General features: G+C 39.0%; 1 protein-coding gene across 2 annotated transcripts in view; it reads right to left on the bottom strand.

The window, feature by feature from the left end:
- Positions 1-12541, bottom strand: part of ATF7IP (activating transcription factor 7 interacting protein) — a gene marked incomplete at both ends in the record, with an annotated part of 51633 nt that extends 39092 nt beyond the window's left edge. Inside the window, 2 exons of one of the 2 annotated variants that reach the window (XM_079549799.1) lie at positions 254-331; positions 11530-12541. In XM_079549799.1, coding sequence (XP_079405925.1) covers positions 254-331; positions 11530-12538 — 1087 coding nt within the window. The remainder of the gene's footprint in view (positions 1-253; positions 332-11529) is intronic. The other variant, XM_079549798.1, reaches the window with a different exon arrangement.
- Between the last annotated feature and the right edge of the window lie 10464 nt (positions 12542-23005).

Here is a 23005-nt window from a genome sequence, read left to right on the forward strand (position 1 = left end):
CTCAATCTAGTGAGGAACATGAACAGTAAGCACTAAGGGCTTTCTACCAGCATATTAGCAGCATAAGGTTAACTAGGAAAAATATGCCCCCTGCTGCTGACAGGGTAGCAAATGATACAGTAGAAAAAACCTCAGATGCCTATTTTGGCTCAGACCTTAATGAGAAACCTTTCCTTCAGCTATCCTTGACACCTCAATGATTCTGTGTTTCTAATATGTATCATCAGTGCAGAGTAGTGTTGATATTACATACCTCTGTCTGTGAGTTTTTCTTCTTCTCTGTGTACCACTTCTCTTTCTTTGTCCTTTTCCTCACTTTTTCCCACCTCTTCTACAAACACAAGAAAAAATATGTGTTATTTACATTGACTTACAGAATGTTACACACAGAATCCTCTTTTGATTTGTGAGCTTAGGATCCTTACAAAATGGAAGAGAAAGAAACATGAGAGAGGGAGAAGTATGTAGAGATGAAAAAAACAGAAGATAGTTTCAGAGCAAAACTACTGTACAACAGAGATCCACTTCTGGATTTGCTCAGCTTTAAAACCAACACAATGCCTGAAAGTTACATCTGAAAGCTAGACTTAGGAAAAAAACATAAAAATTCAGTAGGAAATTATTAACATGTTTATTTACCTTTGGCAAATTCAACCACAGTATTTATGGTAGGATAAAGTTAAGATCCTTTTTCTTAATAAGTATTGATAGTAATTTAATGTTTGTTACTAGAAGAAAGCATCCTAATTTAAATCCAATCATCTACCTTACTCATGTCAAGGGGCTTAGAACTAGAGGGTCTTCAATGTCCCTTAAAGTCCCTTCCAGCATTCACTTAAAACCTACATTGCAGAAAGTTCATTAAACAATGAACAAACAAAAAAATTAACTACATCTCAAATCCACACAGCTTACAAGGAAGTACTTTCTAAAAGCTGCACAAAGGGAGAAATTTCCATCAACTTTTACTGCATGTTCCATGACTTCTTCCAGCGTATCATACAGGCTGTATTGCTGCCTTCTTTGCTTGCTACATGCAACATAAAACTATTAAGTTACACTGCCTATTAGCATTACATTAAAATAGATCCAGAATATAACAAAACAAGTCAACTCTGTTATACAATACTTGATTGCTACACTTCTTCAATTTCTATTTTCATTCAGTTATTACATCACAGCTTATGTAGGCTTTTTTAGAGGAAGTTGTGGCTGCAAAGATAATACTGATAGTCTCTTACCACTAAATTCTACTTGTACTGTGAACACTCTTTGGATGATTTAAAATGAAGTTACATAATAAATCAGCAAAAGGAATCAGAAACCCACAAATGGAAATTATGAGGGTTTTTCTTTCCACGTTATTAATCTATGTAAGAAATAATAATGATTCAAACCACAACATTTTCTCAAAACCAATCTGACTTACTTTCAAGGTAACAAAGCGTCATAGTAGCTACACCACTCACTTTTTACAGATAAATTCCATGCACACAATTGTTACCCATGAGCCAAGACTCATTCACAAAAGAATCTGAAGGAGACTCCCAAAGTTCAAGAGTACTTTATCAATAAGTTGCAGATTTTGAATATTCAACCAAAAAAACCCAGATATTTCATTGAAAGATTCACATATCCAGGACATTTTTAGCAGCGTCCTAGTTTCAAAGCTGAAGGGTTATTTATTTATTTTTTTTCATATGTGTGGATTTTGATTGTCCATGTGTGTAGAGATAGGACTAAGAAAGCCAAGGCACAGATGGAGCTGAACTTGGTGAGGGATGTGAAAGATAACAAGAAGGGGTTCTACAGGTACACAGGCAGGAAGAGACAGGCCAAGGAGGGTGTTCCTCCTCTGATGAAAGGTAATGGGGAGCTGGCTTCCTCAGACATAGAAAAAGCTGAGGTTCTCAGTGAGTGCTTTGCCTCAGTCTTCACGAGTGGTCAGTCTTCTTGTGTCTGCCAGGACTGTGAGCCTCTAAGTGGGGGTGTGGGGAGTGGTTTCTGTCCCCCTGTAACGGTGGAACAAGTCCGGGTCCTCCTCATGAAATTGAACACGTGTAAGTCCATTGGGCGAAATGATATCCACCCTAGGGTTCTGAAAGAGATGGCTGATGTGGTTGCCAAGCCGCTCTCCATCATATTTGAAAAATCATGGCTGTCTGGTGAAGTCCCTGATGACTGGAAAAAGGGAAATGTTACTCCCATTTTTAAGAAAGGGAGAAATGAAGACCCAGGGGACTACAGGCTGGTGAACCTCACCTCAGTGCCTGCGAAGACCATGGAGCAGATCCTCCTAGAAGCTATGTTAAGGCACATATGAGATAAAGAAGTGATTCGAGACAGACAGCTTGGCTTCACCAAGGGCAGATCGTGCCTGACCAATCTGGTGGCCTTCTATGATGGAGTGTTGGTTTCGGTGGATGGGGGAAGGGTAGTGGACGTCATCTACCTGGACTTCTGCAAGGCCTTTGTCAGGGTCCCTCACCACATCCTCCTCTCTAAATTGGAAAGGTGTGGATTTGAAGGAAGGACTGTTTGACGGATTAGAAACTGGCTGGCTGGACACAGCCAAAGGGTTGTATCAGTGGTTCTGTATCAGGTGGAGGCTGGTCACAAACGCTGTCCCTCATGGGTCAGTCTTGGGACCGATGCTCTTCAACATCTTCATCAACAACACAGACAATGGTATCAAGTGCACCTTCAGCAAGTTTGCAAAAGACACCAAGTCAAGCAGTGCAGTCAAAACATTGGGAGGAAGGAAAGCCATCCAGACGAACCTGGATAGGCTGGAGAAGTGGGCTCATGAAAACCTAATGAAGTGCAATAAGGCCAAGTGGAGGGTGACGCAGGTCAGGACAATCCCAGGTATTTATACAAACTGGGGGAAGATCTCCTCAAGAGCAGTCCTGCAGAGAAGGACTTGGATGTCCTGGTAGATGAGAAGCTGGACATGAGCCAGCAGTGTGTGCTTGCAGCCCGGTAGGCCAACTGTGTTCTGGGCTGCATTAAAGAAGGGGTGGCCAGGAGGAACAGGGAGGTGGTTGTCCCCCTCTACTCGGCTCTTGTGAGGCCCCATCTGCAGTACTGCGTCCAGGCCTGGGGCCCTCAGTACAGGAAGGATGTGGAGCTCTTGAAGCGGGTCCAGAGGAGGGCACTAAGATGATCAGAGGGCTGGAGCACCTCTCCTATGAGGAAAGGTTGAGGGAACTGGGATTGTTTAGCTTGGAAAAGAGAAGGCTCCAGGGAGACCTCATTGTGATCTTCCAGTACTTGCAGGAAGCATAAACACAAGAAAGCACAAAAATCTACCTCTTGTATGGAGTGGTAATCCTTGATGAAATCCTACATAAAAGTTCTTACACAAAAGAAATACTGTTTTAAATGATATTCTAATTACCAAATCCTACATACTCCTACTAGTATGATACATTTGCAGAACAGCACTTTTCATACTCATGAGGACATAACAGGTTAGAGCAGGTCTAAATGGAAGTTCACCAAGAGTCCACTACAGACTAGGATCGGTATGACTGTGGAGTAGCCTTGCTGAAAGAGACTAAGGGGTACTGGTGAGCAAGCTGAACGTGTCAGTAATGCACTGCTGCAGCAATGAGGGGAGGTCAGACTCTGGGCTGTATCCACAGGAGTGTTACTAACACAGACGGAAATGCCATCTACCCAATCCAGTCAACGTTTGTCAGGCTGTACGTGGCCTGACCACATCCAGTTCTGGCCCCAACAATTCAAAAAAGATGTGGACAGATTGGAAAGGGTCCAAAGGAAGTCCCCAAAGATTATCAAAGGGCTGCAAAACCTGCCGTGTCAGGAAAGGCTTGATATGTTAGGCCTTTTCACTCTAGAGAAGGGAATGCTATGAGAGGACCTCATCACAGTATCCTAGTGACCTAAAAGGAATAGCAGCTCCTTCTTCACAAGCAGCCACATGGAGAAAACACAGGGAGATGGGTACGAGTTGTTCTGCGAGAAGTTTTGACTTGGTTTAAGAATTACATTTTTTTTAAATGAGATTCATCACTGGTACATCACCACCAAGGATATGGTACAATTCTCATCACTGAAGTTTTCTGCGATGCAACTTGACTGGATTATCTTATCTAGGCTTTCATTTCCCACAAAAAGTTGAGCCTGATGATCTTTCAAGGTCCTTTCTAGCCTGGACTGTACTATCATTATATGAAGAGTTTGGCTAACGTATGCCACGTAATCTTGAATCTAGCAAATAATACGTGGAAGTTTTTTTCCTACAATGCAAAGGAAAAATCTGACAGCCATACAAACTTTATAACAACACCTGTGAATGAAACAGTGAATGTGAAAACATATGAAAACATGCATCTCTAAAGGCAACAAGCCTGATTTAAAAAGAATTTTAAGCAGGAAGCATATTAGGCAGAGGTCTGCTGATATTTATCTATGCTGTATCACACAGAGTACTGTGTCAACACAATAGCTCTCCAGCAATCACCACCTCAGATCCACTGTAGATAGCACAGTTTTTTTGTGTGAGCTCTTATATAACTGCTAAGGACTTCTAGCTCATATGCTACTGCAAGAACACTGACGGTATGTTAAATGTATTCAGTGTGCTTTCTAGGTATTTACTTCTCAAAATGGTGTGTTACGTGAACATTATTTCACTCCTGATTACACAGACTGAAAAGATTTATATTGATGCTTATATTTCCTATTCCTTATCTTCCTAAGACACAAAACTAAGCACAGCATCACCCTCTGCACATAAATTTTTATGCACAGAAATCTTCCAGATTAACACAGTATGCCAGTCAGACCCCAATCTTGATGCAACAACAATATCAAGCTCCTTACAAAGTAATTTACACTGTAATTTACAGGGTATACCATAAATACTGCCTAATACTCAGAAAATCAGCATTGCTCTTCCTAAGGCAGAGCTGCACACACACTGAAGAAGTGATTATGCGCCTAAGTACATTCCCAAGTTAGAAGTTTCAGTATCCAAAAAATCCACATCACCATGACACATTCCTCAACCAAAGCATTCCAAGCAAAGGTACAGTCAAGAGGTTCTTTCAATTCCTTTCGCACAGTCAAAGTGTTTTCAGATTCACAGAATCTAGGTTAGAAAAGACCTGCAAGATCGCCAAGTATAACTGTTTTCGTACATTTAAAAAAGTTATTTGTATTGAGAGTTCTCTATTTATTTTCAAAAGAACCATAATGACCTAAACATGCTGGAGAAATGGGGTGACAAATGCGTTAGGATATTCAACAACTACTAAGTCATGTGCCTGGAAGGGAGAGCACTTGCAATGGCACATGAGGGCTGAGGCCCACAGGGCTAGTCAACAGCTCTGCTTTGAGGATTTGCACAGGCAGCAAGCCAAACATGACACAGCAGCACGCCCTGGCACCAAAGGAAGCCAACAGCATCCTGAGGTGTATTCACAGAAACACTGTGCTGTGGTTTACCCAGAAGGCAGCTAAGTACCACACAGTCATTTGTTCAATTCCCCCCCTCATAGTGGGATGAGGTAGAGAAGAGAATCAGGGAAAAAAAACATGAAGTAATTGAGATAAAAAACTATTTACTAAGACAGAACAGAAAGAGAAAAGATTTATTATTATCATTATTATTTTGATTTACAAAACAAGTGATGCACAGTGAAATTGCCTAATGCTCACCAACTAATGCCCAGCCAGTCCTCAAGCAATGGCAGCCACTCCAGCTGACACCCCACAGTTTTTTAAATCTCTCCTCATGATGTTATATGGTATGGAAAATTCCTTTGGCCAGTTTAGGTCAGCTGTCCTGGTTCTGTCCCCTCTCAGCTCCTTGCGACCTCTCAACTTCCCTTTGCTGGCAGGGCAGTATAAGAAGTTCAAACATTCTTGGCTCTCTGCAGCCACTGATGAGCAATAACTAAAATACTCACGTGCTATCAACGTTGCTTCTCTCCCAAAGCCAAAACATAGCATCGTATCATACACTATTAATAAAAATAATTTGTCTCACCTGAAACCAGGACGCATAGGCAGCATACTGTTGGAAGTGATTTTATCCTTTACTTTGCGCTCATTGTGCCATTGCTCTCAGCAAGGAGCAAGAGATGGTGAAGGGGCTGAGGTCTAGGAAGGAAGCTGAGGGAGCTTAAGGGAGCTGGGCTTGTTCAGCACAGAGAAAATGAAGCTTAGTGGGACATTATAGCTTTTCAATATCTATAAGGTGACTTCTAAGAAGATGAAGTCAGTCTCTGTGTGAAGGTTCATGGCAAAGGAAGAGAGAACATTTGCAAGCATAAAGATACTCCAAGTGATAGAAGGAATTCCAACAAGTACACATTTACCAGAGGAGGTTACTGAGAAAGGTTCACCTAACTGGGTCAAGTCCTGAGCAGCCTGATCCAATCTCACAATTGACCTTACTTTGAGAAGAAGTTTTAACTGAGAAACCTATGGAGGAATTTTCCAACCAAAACTATTCTATTATTTTGTCACTCCTCCTGCATGGAAGAAATTTATTAAGTAATTCCAGCACAAAATACAATATTGTTTTATTTGGTTACTTATTAATGTATTTTTAATAGGAAAAAAATGCATGACGGATTTAAAATTCTAACTGATAAAACCAACATCCTGATCCAGTCCCTCCAAAGTCTGTCAGACAGCAGTGCATCTCATTTCTGGTTTTTAAAATCCCATGAATCAAAGATGCAGCAGTTGTACCTTTGTCTGCCAAATTTAAGAAACCTCTCTGCACCATATATTCAGTTGCAGATACTACAGACTTCCTTTATCTTCTATTGGATGAATGAAACTCATGTTTCTTAAGCCTTCCAGTATTACATTTCCCAAATACTGAACTACCATTGCACCAGCTGTCTGAAAGCTTCCTGTTATCCCTTTTAGGATTAGACACCAGAACTGGAAATACCGAGAAATAAAGAAAAAAGTGGTTCCATAACTGCTATCTGAGCATAACTTACTTTCCTGTTTGTACATTCAAGAATTTTGAGAGCTATACATATTACAATACAGGAACAAGAGGATCATTTTTAGTTGTTTATCTGCCACTCACATGCTGTGCAATTCTCATCAAATACTACTTTCTAGAAGACAAGCTGTATTCTTCTAAATGTTAACTGCACTCTCTATTTGTAACAAGTTGTACTTGGGTGCCCTGCTTTACTTAAGACTATTAGCAACGATAAAAAATGAGTAAGCTCTCTTTCAAACTAGCCCTGGAGGACACAAACAAGTACTGCTATAGAGAAGCCAAGGAATTACTAGTCCTCTACATAGCCGCAGAATCACGATTTCATTGAATTGGAGACACAGTGGGATAACAACTGACTACAGTGTTAGAACAGATGAACACAAGTTCTTCATGAAGGACAGGCTGTAAAAGCTTAGCAGTGGTAATGCTTTATGCAGGAAATGCTCAGAATTTCACTGTGGGGCCAGGCAATAGGACAGCTGGGCATTTCAGGACCACAAATGGCAAAGTAATGCATGCAGGATTGTGGTAGCCTCTCATCACAAACTACTTCAAGGAGAGCTACTTGTTCAAGAAGAACAAGTCAATGGTGCTATCTCACATAATACCAGGCCTGGGGACTCACAGATGTACTTTTAACTGGAAGGGCTGTAAGTCTGAGCACAATCCAGGTGGTTTCTAGAGTGCACTGACAGCAATCTACCGACATAGGCAATTACTGAGACAAGTAGGGGAGATGCTCTGCTAGGTTTGTTATTCACAAACAAGGAAGAACTGGTCGAGGGAAGCAAAGTCAATAGTAAATTCAGCTGCAAGAACCATGTGATTGTGGAATTTATTATCTTGCAAGAAGTCACAAGAAATAACAGTCTAACCTATGCCTTTAGGAGAGCAGTTCCTACCTTGTTCAGACTGTACTTCGTTGTATCCAGTGGGAGACTGCCCTGGAGAGAAAAGGGGCTCCAGAGAGCTAGTTGTTCTTCAAGAGCAGCCAACTCAAACCATGCAAATAGTCCATTTTATCATACTGAACATAGAATCGGTGTGGAAGAACACTAGCATGGGTCAGCAAGGACCTTCTAATAAAGCTCCAATGTAAAAGAATTGCAGTGGAGTAAGAAAACACTGCCCAAAGTCAAAAAAATATTAAAGCTTGGTGTTTTCCTCTATTTCATTTATTCTCAGCGTTCTTCATTTACTTTCATTTACTTCTACTAAATCAATGACTTCATAAAACTACCTAATATAATCCTGGACAATCATTCTTGAGTGGCTAGCTCTTTCTGCCAAGTTATGAACGCTTTTGTACTCACATATAACTTGGTAGTTAACCTCAGTGAGATTCTTGCATTTTTATATTCAAATTATTGCAAAATTCTTCTGCAGCTTTTCATAATATCATCAGCAAACTGTCACCTCAGTAGTGACCTTTCATTTTCAATCTGTTGCTCAAGGCAGTCTTGAGAACAGATCTCAGTGGATTTACTTTCCGTCCTTTGACAGATTATTTCGTCCATGAGTACTTTCCATCCTGTCCCCAAAACATTCAGTTTCTGTACATTCTTGGCAAGAAGTCACTGTTTTTGGGTATCAGAAATAGTTCATATACTTCAATCACATCCTCATTGCCAAGGTTTTTGAAGGTATGACCTCCCATTATAGAAATCTTAAGCATCTCAACTACTATATATACTAATTCTACTTGAAAAACAAAAGCTACTTACCTTTCCATTTAAGGAAAACCATTCTTTACATTACTGCTTAGTCACACTAGTTTTCCTCTGCATCCTGTCAAAGCTTTACTGTTTAACTGAACAGCTTCCACATACTTCCAAGACGGTATTCTTAAATAATTTCTATGCCATCTCCACAGATATAATTTTAACAGACCCCTTCTGAAAGTTGTTAACTATATTACAAGGCATTTATCCACCTGGTTTCCCATACGATACTGTTTCTGGTCCTGACAGCCTCTCTGATATTTGTTACTGAAACATAAATTCGTAAAAGGACTGCTGAATTTCTGTGTTAAAATCCTGTTACATTTAGCACAAAATGGGACCCCAGAAGATTTCCTCAATATATTTCATGTAGAATCTATTATTTGGAAAAATTTGAGCTCCCTCCTTGGCAACTTAATGGGAAAATTTAAGAAGCTAGCATGCAGAAATTAACATGTTTCCACTATCAACAAAATACATTTCACTGGCCAGTATTCCTTTTAGAAACAGTTGCAATTACATTCATGCAACTATAAAAGTCTCCAACTGTTACAGCTGACAGAAAAAAAAAAAAATTACTAGTCAAGAAATTATTCTTGTCCAGAACAGAAAAAATATTGCTGGATACAATCATTTGTATCATTTTGCAGACTTCTGCAAATAGTAGTCCAATATTCAGTATTCACTTATAGCCTTTTGCTTCATAGTTTTCTCTGTGACCAGTGTGCTTCTTTTCGATTAAGATGAGAAGAAAAAAAAAGCCACCTTGTTATTCTAACTTCATTCATATCCAATGAGAGAAGCCTTAAACTGTGATAAGACCAACAATCACTGATTTATTTGTAACATTTTAGAGAAGGGATTCATAATGCACTACAACTTCTACACAAGTACATACAGTATTTTTTTCTATTCACCATATCCCACCCACAGATATCTTCTGGAAGATCTTACATAAACACTGGTATCACTTTTGTAACTCCAGAGAAACGTGGATTTTAATACCCAAATAAAATTCTCTAAGAAGACTATGCAACCCATTAATTCTTGTTTTAAATGGCATAAACATAAAGGTTAGCACCAGAAAAGAAGAAAAGTCTGAAACATGGATAGAAAGACATTCTCATCTCCCTGTCTCCAGTTATTTATTCAAGACCCAAACTGCTATTACAAATTAGTGAAAGACAGTCTCATCGGTAAGAAACAGGATGTTAACATCCCATAAACAAAGACAGCTTGATCTTGATAAATCTCTTGAAATCCTACTCAGTCAAGCATGAATGAATAGATTTGACTTAGTGCAGTAATTGATTCATAAAATGCTCACAGCGGTGCAGCTTGAAGCTATAGCTTTCTTTAACTACCGATAGAGGGCAACAACTATATACCCATAAATTATTTATTGGTTTTATTTTGTCAGAAGTGAGACAGTAAGACAGAGTGCCCCACGCCCCCAAAATACTTACACATACAAAACAGTGTGACAGCAACAACAGAGCAGAAACATCAGTTTAACATCAAGAATTTATCTGCTGGTTCTGCTAACTGCATGGAAAGACTGAAGTATCAGTTTCATATACTTAATGCTTCTGAATGTCAACCAGTTGCCACAGTCACCAGACAGAAGTTGGATAAAGCCACTACGAGTTAAAGTTAAATGGCATGAAAATAATCTACATGATTTGTTTTTTCTGAAACCTCTCTAGTAGTATCATTATTTGGTGAAAGAAATTTGAAACAAATGGGGGTTATGCTATGTCTGTATTACTAGCATGTTTTCATCCTTAAAATTTATGAGCATGTTAAAGAAATACCTTCTTCTCTTTAGGAACAATAAGTTAGTACATTTCTTTTCCAGTAAGTCCTGTACCACACCTGCCAATTACTCCCTTTTATATTCTTCCATCCCTCCCACCCATTTATGAAGAATGATGGGGGGACTGTGATAATTTTTGCTGCTAATTTCAGTCTTTCTCAGCCACAAATTCCATCCCTCAAATTGCAAGACTACATAAAAGTAGTGGGTAAGACTGTCTTTTGTTAGGCCTCTGAACATGCTTATGAGCATGCAAACAACACAAACCTGGTGTATAGGTTCTACTTTTTCCTGCAATTACTTGAGAATGCGAGTTCCAGAAAAAATAAGAATGATATTATGGTATAAAAATGCTGCTTTTAGCTGTAGATATATGATTGATATATTTAAAGTCTGGATGCAGAGTTTGAAAGTTTTCTACATTCAGAATATGCCTGACATAAAATCACTACAGGAATATATACTGCCAAAATAGAGTCCTTTAACAAAAATAGTTATGCAAAAAACAAGAGAGAGAAAAAGGTATGAACTGGAATACTGTTTGATTTATTGAATGCTTGTGTGTGACAACAACCCAATACCATAAACGTGGCAAAAATTGATACTGGTCTTTGGTTAGGTGTTGGCTAGACCTTCTCTCTTTCTTGCTTTTAAGAGTTTCTCTATGATATAGTATCATTTTAATGCCTTTCAAGTTCTTCATTTGCTGCTCACCGTACTAATGCAAGAACAAATGCTCACACCAGTAATGCTGAAGAATACTGGTAAAAATTTAAAAGCTCATTACTTCACTAAGTATGGTTTATCACCTTCAATTACAAAGACACTGATACAATTTTCACATGCTCCTAAAATTCATTACTTCTCCCGGTATATACCCAAAAGTGTGAAGTTCTTAAACATTGACTGAGAAACACATCAAACATATGTCATTTTAAGAAATGAACAAAATTCCAGATGAATCAAAGCTACCAATTTAAAAAAACTCCTACCTGGAAGACCTGACTTGTTTGGTAGTACCCCTTCAGCATGCTCCCTCTCATCGCAAGGATCCTCTTCATCAGACAGCACTAAGAAAGCCTCTTTTGGCAGACTTTCATTGCTTTCCTGCTTCAGTGGTGAACCCAAACAGTTGTCCATCTTCTCTTCTAAATCTGGGGCTGTGTCATCCACTGGAAGCAAAGAACTTTTAGAAAAACAGCTCATCTCCTCTTCAGCAGGAGCTAGTTTTTCCAAAATTGGAATAATTTCATCTGCTTCCATAGAGTCAGTATTCTCCAGGATACTTTCACTTGACTCATCTACTGCCTTCTCAGCTACGGTTTCTGAAAGACCTGCAGTGCCATCTCCTTGATTTTTTGGTTCCTGATCAGTTTCCATACTGCTAGAGATAGCCTCTTCCCCAACAGAATCTTCAACAATTACTTCTCCAGCCTTCTTCTTGTCTTCAACAGGCAAACTAGAAATAATAGTTAAGTCATTTGTTTTTCCTTTCTCTTCAGATGAGGAGCTATTATCACAGTTTGATTTATTGTCACCTTCTGATGAAGTGTCACCCTCTCTTTGGTCCAAATGATCTTTTATGTTATTTTCTTCATGGAAGTTAACTTTATTGCTACCAAGCACTCTGTTTTCAGCCTCACAAACTAATGCAATATCAATATCTTGTTCACAAGTAATATTCTCTGGAGAGAGAGGTTTAGGTTCTAGATCACTGACTATAATTTCTGCCCTACTTTCAGGTCTTTTGATTTCACTAATTTCATTAGAATCCACTAGGCCATTAACTTCCCTCTTGTCCTCCGTACAGTCTGTATTGCTTAAAGGAGAATTTAAATCAGAATCTCCGTTCTCGTACTTTCCATTTAACAGTTTAACTTCAACTGTCTTCAACAGGTCTTCCTTAGCCTTATAGACAGCCTCAAGTTGTTGTCGATCACTTGCTCTCATCGTTTTTCGTGCTTTGAAGACTTTTTTCTGAGGTTCATCTGTGCTATCCATCTTGACCCTTAAAAAAAAAAAGTTCCATAAGACTTGTGAAGGCCATTATTATTTCATTATTATTATTATTATTGCAGGAGTTTCAAAGAAAAGACTATAGCTGAAATTTGCTTTTTGCGCATTTTAAAGCAAACTGGTATAACTATCTACAAAATCCAAAACAACTGACAAAACGATTAAATTTTGTTTCTCCTCATGAAAAGCAAGTGCAGATTTCTACGTATGTTAAACAAATACAAGCATGTAAAACTCACTGAGATGACACAACTACTTTAATGACATGTAGTAACACAGACTAATCAACTCAGTATCATTACAGCAGGGATACGATTACGTTTCTAGCTAGAATGGGTACTGAGCCAATGTAAAAGCAAGCACGCTCTTCTTTCAAAACATATACTGTCTTGCTCTATCAGTTGATAATTATTTTACCTTTCTAAATCTACGTAATGTCAGAAGTTTCAGACAAACTTGGAAACAAAATCAATCTAACTGGAATAAATGACAAAAATAATTATATCCAGATAACTAAGAAAATTTCAATATATTGAAAGAATTCGTAATGAAATAAAATATTTTTTTTTATAAAGGACCTCTCAAGATCATCTAGTCAACCATTTCACCTCTGAGAATCAAGTGCTTATGCGTTTGGGTCAGATTAAGCTGCATCAGCAGAGATAGTCCTAACAGACTATATATTGCCTTAGCATTAATTGATTAATCTTGTTGGCCATAAGACAGTACTGTGCTCTTGCATCCAAGAAGGCCAATGGTATCCTGGGGGTACATTAACAAGAGTGCAGCCAGAAGGTTGAAAGAGGCGATCCTCCTCTTGCACTTTGCCCTGGTGAGGTCACATTTAGACTACTGTGTCCACTTCCGGGTGCCCCGGTTCTAAAAAGACAGGCATCTCCTAGAAGGAATCCATTGGAGGGGCACAAAGATGATAAAGGGCCTGAAGCATCTCCTGTATGAGAAAAGACTGAGTGACTGGGTCTGCTTAGCATGGGGAAGATTGGTTAACGTTTAATGTTTATAAACATCTAAAGGGAGGCGAGAGGCAAATGGATGAGATCAAGCTCTTCTCAGTGGTGAGCAGTGATAGCACAAGGAGTAATGGCTGAAAAGTAACCTGTTCAAGTGTTGCACTAATCCCTCTTGGGAATTTTTTTCCAGCCTGAACCTCCCATGCTGTATATAACTCTTAGCCACTGCACCATGGTACCATTCTACAGCACTACAGGAACAGTTTGGATCCGCTCTCTTTATAAGCAGGCTTGTCTACAACTATTCAATAGCTGTATGACTGGCCTTCAGCCTTCTCTTCAGTAGATTAGAGTTGTCAACCTCTGTGTGTTCTCATAGGTAGTTTGGGCTTCTATTTCTATCTTTTCAGTACTCCTCCATCAGATACTTCCCTATTTACCCCAAGCAGCGTTTTTTTTTTTTTTTTTTTTTTTTTTAATGAAGGAAATTATTTAGTATTTCTATGTTGTTATATTAGGATATTTTAAGATGTAAGATGAATATACAGTCTAAGGTAAAAGTTCAACTGTCAAGATAAAATTCTAGACTTTACAACCACAACATATTGTACTATACGAGCAAGGGCTTCTATCACCCTCAGTCACCATAACTTGTCAAAAAGCACAGGCAAAATGATAAGAGATATAAGTTGCATTTTTTCCTCTTTGTTTTCCATTTCTTGTAAGCATTGAGATCTCCTATCATATTATTTCAATTTTTTTTTTCTTGACAATCCAGAATTCTTGTATTTGTATAACTGATAGTGCTTAAATAACAGATCCCTTCACACCTTCTCAACAGATCAAACAGGCCTTCAAAGAATTTATCAGCTGCTTATAGACTCACAACTATACCTTGAAAATATGCATTTCTGCACGTCTGAAAAAGTTCCTGAACATGACTGCCTATTACTTTTATTGCCACTAGTGGGAGCAAAATGCAACACTGATTTGAAAACTCCATTTACTCATTCTTAGAAAACGCTCTCATCCCATAACCACTTCCTACCACACCAAAAAAAACCTCAAGATAAGTTGTTAGGAGCTTTTCAAGGCTGCCTACACACTAATACAATATCTTCATATTCCTCAAGAAGAGAATACAAGTAAAGTAGTAATTTAGCACAGTTTCAAAGTGAGGACAAGCGTAGAAAAGCCTATTCCAGATGCATGCATGCTTCAGAAGCATGTATTTCAGAAGCATGAAATTTTTGAAAGTATATTTCCTTCCTTCTTGAGAACATGACAAGGAAATTTGTGTTTTTTTTTCACATCACTTTAAAAGCATGCATCAGGCTGCCACATAATACAGCACTGATCATCATACTCACGGTTCTATGATGCATGCTGTTACAGATACATAGAGCTAATTCAGGGGGGAGAAGAATGCCCAGGCTTGGCTAACCTTGAACATTTCTTCGGACTCACGATAAGTGAACTGACTAGTAAGCCTTCTGCTAATCTATTACAAAGATATAGGGCCTCATAATCAAAATTAAGAGAGAAAAGTACGTGATTTCCCTAAATACAATACTTTATTTTATGAGCACTACACGGATCTTACGTCTTTGAAACTTCACACATCACAGAATTTACAATCTTACTGTGATCAAAAGGTATTTTAACAGATTAATAAAAATTCTCACTCAAAACTTAAAATCAAGTTCATAAATACATCATTTGTATAATCATAAAATATAACTTAAAGCAAAATAGTATTTCTATTCTCTATAGTTTCCTTAATTATCTAAACTATCTTTCATTCATATATATAACATAAAATAAAGTATAATGAATTACATTTCCTTTTCAAATTTGCCAAAAGTAACAGTTTAAATTCAAACATCACAATACCTTTTTACATCGATGCATCTTTTCTGTTAGAATAAAAATACCAAGGTAATAAGCTTAAATTTCTAATACATTAAAAAAAAAAAGGTGTTTTATTTACAGCTAAATTTAAAAAAAAGACAAAGCTGTAATACAATTTACAAATTCACTGTAGAAAAAAAAAACGGAATTACAAAATTCAATTGTCAGACAGTTATTTGAGTAACTCATGTATATTTTCAGCTCAATCTCACAATCTTTTGCAACCAAAGAATGCCCCAAAAAAGCTACAGAATATAAACATAGTTGAGATTAAAAGATAAAAACTAAATGCTGGTTAAGTATCACGTATCACTGCAGACCAGACTTAAAATGCTTCCAGCCGTACCCACAAGGGAGCACACTGCAGCCAAATAACAGATCTCATGTGAGAGCTGAATAAAATAAGATATAAATAAATCAGTAACCAGTTCAGACAGGTTTGGTTGTATACGTGCAAGCCAATAAGCAATCACCTTATAAATACTTGCCTTCCATTCAAAGTGGTAAAGTGGTTGCCTTTCAGAGGAGGTTGCATGAATTCAGACTTGCACAAATATACTTCAAACTCTCACCGCTTAAAAAATGAATGCATTTAATTTTAAACTCAACAATTTAAAGTTTAGCTATATTTCCTATACGTTTCTCTTATATAATATTTGCGTAATTTCAGTTTTTACTCATCACATTTGTGACTTGGCCATGAGGGACACAAACCAATGACAAGGTACCTTTTATTTCAAGAAAAGGCATTTGTTTAGTGCAGTACACAATGAGTCCTGCATGTAGAGCTAAGTGTGTGAGGGTTAAATTCTGTAAATAGATTGGTAGAATTTGCATGTTTGTTTTTGTTTTTGAATAAAGTTCACCAAAAAAATGATCAATTTTGAAACACAAAATACCACAAATATTTGTTCTGTAAGAATTCTTCACTTTAATCTTGAAAGTCATATGTACTTCAGGATTACAAGAAAACACATCATCAGGCACCTCCTTCAAATAACAAATCTGCAAATATTTCCCATTACCAAACATGCAATACACAGTAAAATCAAAATGTGCCAGTGTAGTTAACATACAAAAGGCTTCTCTTTCAGCCAACCAGAAAGCCTTCCCCCCACTTCCTCCAATATATATCTTATTATTATTAGTCTGCAAAGAGATTGCAGCTCTACAACAAAAAAGGAATTAGCTTAGCTGCAATGGACCAGCCTATAATCGAGTGCTCATAGGAGCAGCACAGGATATGCTCAATATCAGCCAATCAGCAAGCAGCTGCCTGAATCCTGCCTGGCAACAGGCAGCAGACAAAGAGAAGGTCATGGAAACACACTGTGGGGAAGAAAGCTGAAGTCCTGCTCAATGGGCTTTGCGTAAGATCATCAGTCTAGAACAGCATTTGCACAAGATTCCTACTTTAAGCTGTACTGGCCAAAAACACTGCAACCATAAACATTTGCAAAAACACAAAAAATACAAAAAGGCAGTGAAAAGCCTTTCATCAGGAAAACCAGTGTCTTAATATGCAAGTCTACTTAAAATGTAGCACAGAAAATTAGTGAAATGGAGACAGCTCATGATCAGGACTACATTGTTCTAGATGGAAGAGTCCCCGAGAATCAAAGCAATGCACAAAACCTACCTCTTAAACAGCAGCTGATAAGAAGCAGTTTTCAGTTGAAATCATCTCTAGCAATATAAGTGAATGCAAGTTGTCATGAACCATTTTCAAAGAAGAAAAAATAAATTTTTCCAGAACATGTGCTGAAATAGAACATCAGTGGTATCTTTTGATGCCGCTAACGCTTGTCTGCTTATCACACTGTAGGCACAGTACGACACGATCCATAAACAGCTGTACCTTAACATATAAAAGACACAATAAACACAGCTGAGGACATACAATAAGTGAAAGCAGTATTTTTTCTTTCTCACCACAGGTAATGAATTTTTGTGCCTTTTAGGCTAGCATGAGTGTTGGCTGAACAGAGCTAAAGAAAAATGTGCCATTTTCTGAGAGAAATGACATCACCCCGTGTCCTATTTCACCTAGTCTACAAACAGCAAGCCGAGTTTCACTTTAATTAAGGCTCTAGCTTATTTCTAGCCGTACTTAGAGAGGGGACTATCAGTGGTCGTTTCGACACCGCGCAGCGCTTCCCACAGCAGCAACTGCAGTTTTTCCAGCGCACCGCAGAGGGAGACGCCTGCGCAGCCGTCCTCACCTCCCGCGCAAGAAGCCAGGCGGCAGCCTCGGCCCAGCCCGGGGACCGAGCACCAGCCTCTGATTGGCTGGATGGAGCAGCCAATCACACAGCGGCTATTCACATTCTACCCAGCAACAAAAGCCCGTGAGGCCACGCGCGAGAACTCCAGGATAGGAAACGCTTTGCCAGGTGTGGAGGGCGAAGGGAAGTTAGGGAGTTTCTACTTAAGAGCTGGAGTTTACAACACTGTTAGCCCTTGAGTGTAGTCAGAAGGTATTTTTAATGCATAAGGGCTCTTTAAGTGCATGACGTGGGAAACCACAGAGCACCCAGGCCTGTACAAACCTAAAACAAATAAGCAGCGCCTCTCCTGAGCATGTGCTTATTGACCTACTACACACTAGGCAACGTCCATTTTTTCAGACAAGCCAGCTGAGTTTCTGATCCAAGTGTTGGATCATAAAACTGCTGTGAACCCATGTGGGCTTAAGCATAGCACTTTTTAACCTCTCCTCTGTTACTGGGCAGTGCTCACGCTCCTCTAGCATTCCAGTAGGAGCATCAAAATGGAGTTCTTCCTGATGACTAATGTGACCTCTGCCTTGGAAGCACTGGGGACTGCACTTGCACAATGCCCTTTGAAGAACCAGCACAGTAAAACATGACGTTCATATTGATCTATGCTTATCAGACAAATACCCAAACAAGGCTATGGGTCTAGTAAACCAGAGTAAATCATAGAATGGTTTGAGTTGGAAAGGACCTTTAACATCATGTAGTTCCAACCTCACTGCTATAGGCAACAGCACTTCCCTCTAGACCAGGATGCCCAAAGCCTCTCCCAGCCTAGCCTTGAATATTTATTGGGAAGGGACATTCACAACTTCTCAGGGCAACTCTCTGGACACTGTTCCAGTGTCTCACTACCCTCAAAATAATTTCTTCCTAGTTTACATCTAACCTCTTCCAGTTTAAAACCACTTCCCTTCATCCTGTTGTTACATGCCCTTCTAAAAAGTCCATCCCCAGCTTTCCTGTAGGCCCCCTTCAGGTACTGGAAGGCCATTATAAGGTCTCCTTGGAGCATTCTCCAGGCTGAAGTGCCCCAGCCCTCTGAGCATGTTCGTGGCTCTCCTCTGGACCCACTCCCACAGACTGATGTCCTTCTTGTATTGGGGGTTCCAGAACTGGACACAGTACTCCAAGTAGGGTCTCACAAGAGCAGAGGGGCAGAATCACCTCCCTTGACTTGCTGGTCACACTTCTCTTGATGCAACACAGGATACTTTTGGCCTTCTATAGTATCATTTCAGACAAGCTGAGTGGTCTTGTGTGGGCTTAAATGACAGCTTCATATACAAACTTGAATTACATTATTATCACTTTGGTACCATAACGAAGGACAAAATTGTTCTACGCCATTCTTTATATCCAAGAGGTTGACATCACCTTTGACTGGCTCATAAACCCATTTCTCATCCTAACAGAGTAATTTTTAGAGCCCTTTTCCCACTGGGCATGGGAGCAACTCCCTCTTGTCACACATCTAATTGCAGATGATTTTTCAGAATTGTCCTTATGTTGTTCATTAGTTTATGGTTATTACACAAAAAGCAGATACTTTAGATAACGGAAGAAAAGAAAAACGAGAATATTTTTAGACAGTACTTTAGTTAAATATTCCAGTTACATATCATACAAATGTTACCTCATACAAATCACTTCGCTATGACAGAATCACCAGTCTTTAAAAGATGTTAAATTTAAGCTCTGAACCTTGTTCTACAAGAAGCAAACAGACTTGGCTGTCTTCACTATTTATAAGAGTCACTTTGATCATTACTCTCTTAGAGTAAAACTGCTTGAGTACTCAGCCAGAGCAACAATGGTAGTTGCTATCTGTCTTCTTACTAAGGTGTTGCAGATTTCAACTTTTATCAACAACTCAAAACATCGGCTTTCAATTCAGCTGTGTGAACTTCATATGCAAAAGAACAGCTGTTTCAATTTCTGTAACATCAAAATTCAACATTCTCAAGAGAGTTGATTTTTAGCACAAGATAAAGCACTAAGTATGTTTCTTTCTCTAAAAATGAACTCAAATTTTATACAAAGTTTAATTTGTGCATTTTCAGATACATTTGTGAAATGTTTGGTTATGTATCACAGAATCAGAGAACATCCTGAGCTGAAAGGGACTCACAAGGATCATCAAATCCAACTCCTGGCTCTACACCGCAGTTATCTTCAGCACAGAACTAACAATTACAACATTCTAAATACGAGACAGAACTAGTAATTCCACAGAAGTGACCCTAACTGCAACAAGGCATTTACAGTGTAAAGTCTACACAACTTCTGATAGTGCCAAAGGAAGTCCTGAAGAATCTGAATTATTCATATACATGTAGGCTGAAGAAAAAGGAAAATAGAAAAATTATAAAAGTAATGCAAAATGTTCAATTTACATTTAAGTTTTTATATACATTATAAAATCCAATCTAATCCAGTCTTTTGTCCTTTCATAGGTGAATTTTCAAATGATAATTTGAGCGACTAAGGATGTGCAACTACATGATGCACCTGACTTTCAAACGTTTGCAACCTAGCATCAGTCTCATCCTCTGAAATCAGGGCATCACTCTTAAGTGACATCAAAGGTCATTAACCAAATGCTACAGGGGAATTAGCAACAAAAAAAAGTGATGCTGATTTTAAAAGGCACTAAATGCTTTCCATACATACAAATATTATTTAGAAGTTCTTTGCAAAGACTATTTTCTCAGTGGCAAAGAACAATATCATAAAATACACCTAAAACACCAGCTGGTCAGTCCTTTGTGGGAACTCGCTGCTTATTAAAAAGTATTATCAGTATGACTCTAGGGAAGATATAGTTTCTCAAGAGTGGGTGGTTTTTTTTTTTCTTTTTTTTTTTTTTTTCCTCTTATTGGACTTATTTAAACCACAGCTTCTACAAACAGAAGTCACTGCTGAACTCTCAAACTCATCACATTTTACTGAGGGAAAGAAGTCTTCAAGATGTAAAGGATCCAGTTCCCATAATTTCAGCTAATTAAAACGTGGTAAGGACTTTCCATAATGTTTTCCATCTGGGGGAGCTGGAAGGCTGCTTACTCATTTTCACATGGCACGACGGGCTGTCCTCTCAATGCCGGAAGCACCCAGAGTGGAACCCCCGCAGCGGCTCTGCTCTGCACCAGCTGGGTAAGGAGCCGAGCCTTGCCTTCCTCTGGCTGATGGCAGCTGACAGCAGAAAATTTGCATGCCCGCTCAGGATTGGCTGCGGAACAGTCGCTTTGCATCAACCAATCTGCAAGCGTGTAGCTGAGTCACCACCAGGAGGCCTGTGCAAATCTGCCCGGCAACAGGCTGAAAATAGAGCAGAACGAACCAAGGTGCGTCATCAAGACAGGGTGTGACGCGATGCCTCCTTGCCTGTGACGTATACATGTAAACACAACGTGCACAAAGCCCGTTTCACAACTGTTGCACTGCGATGCTACTGTCACAGGGAGACAATGCATGACCCTGCTGCGAGAACACGAAATAAGGGAGACACGGTCTTCAAATCTTATGCCCAAAACAGAGACATTAGTTGAGGATATCATACACTTACGCTCTCGGTTTCATGTGTCTTGTTTGTTGGTTTTAAATAGAAGTCTAGAAATCTAAATAGAAGGTCTAGAAGTACTGCAGTCATTATCTTTTTAAATTAAAACAAATTATTACAGTCTGCATCTTTTCTTCTTCTTCTTCTTCTTGAGGGCTTGAGCACCTACCCCATCAGGACAGGCCAAGAGAGCTGGGGCTTTTCAGTCTGCAGAAGAGAAAGTTCTGAGGGACCTTACAGCAGACTTCCAGTACCTGCTGGGGGCCTACAGGAAAGCTGAGGAGATACGTTTTAGATGGGCATGTAGCGACAGGACAAGGGGAAATGATTTTAAACTGAGAGTACATTTAAACTAGATATTAGGAAAAAATTCTTAATTGTGAGGGTGGGGAGACGCTGGAACAGGTTGCCCAGAGAGGTTATGGATGCCCCTTTCCTGGAGGCATTCAAGGCCAGGCAGGATGGGGTTTCCAGCAACCTCATCTATTGGGGGGTGTCCCTGCCTATAGCAGGGGGGTTGGAATGAGATGGTATTAAAGGTCTCTTCTAATCCAAACCATTCTATGATTCTTCATTTTTTAAAGCAAGCATTAACAGAAACTCATTCTTACTCATTGTGGTTTATATGCCATGTCACTGTGGTGATGTAAATGGAAATTGGGTCATTTACTCCACTGTAGTGGATGTATCTGAATCTTCATCAAATGTGGACTCTTACCCCTGAAGTTAGACTTTGTGGGCTCCTGTGCTATCCCTTGGTGTGCCATACATCATGACAGGTACATCACAAAAGTTTATGCTCTCAATCTGAGGACAGTACTGGACTTGGAAAGGTGAGAAGGCTGAACTGAGAAATGAGACTATGAATAGAAATCATCTTGTTAGAAAAATGAAATACAAAATGGGGTTAGTACAACTCACAGAAAATACTATCTAAATAAGCGTCCTACAAGTAACTTAAATGTTGATCAATCTGAAAAACATTATTTTCTACTCAGGTGTATAATCTACACAACGTCAGTTTTCAGCACAACTGAGTTGTAAGCATAAGGTCAGGAGAACTTCCTGAAGTTTCTGAACTGTCCAATCAACCACATCTGCCTGCAGGTTTCTATTTCATGGAACTGGTCAGGTCAAATGCAACACATTTAAAGGATAAGAATGCACCCAGTGCAAACACAGCTGCCTCATCATGGTATTCTGCAGCCTGAAAGGCACCATCTGATCATATCTGGTACTTAAAACCATCTGTATTTTTTACAAGGTTGTAGTAAATAAAGGGACACAGAAGAAAGGTAGTCAATGCAGACAGTCACACTGACCACTGACAACAGCTGACAGCTGTTCACTTCCAATGAAGTGGAATCACAAAATTAATGAGAAGTCACAGAGGAAATGAAATAGAATAAATCTTCAAATTACCAGAAGAAAGAAAAGAGGGAAAAATTAATCACTTTTCATGTAAAAGCGACAAGTTACAAAACCTTTATATCCTTATCACCTATTAGAACTATCTGTCACAAGCATCCTGCTTTCAGGAAAGGTCGCTCACTCAGTAGATGTTAGCTGGCCTCTGCTAATCATCTTTATTGGCAGTCGTGACCACAAGACAGTCATTCATTGATCAACAGAAGTTAAACTTTTTCCACAAGCTGAGGAAGGACAGGAACTAAAAAACAAGCTGTCAGCCTAATAATCTATTCACTACTAGGTTCAAGAAGAAAAAAAACAA

The sequence above is a fragment of the Tetrao urogallus genome, assembly GCF_951394365.1.
Source record: "Tetrao urogallus genome assembly, chromosome: 1".
NCBI lineage: Eukaryota > Metazoa > Chordata > Aves > Galliformes > Phasianidae > Tetrao > Tetrao urogallus.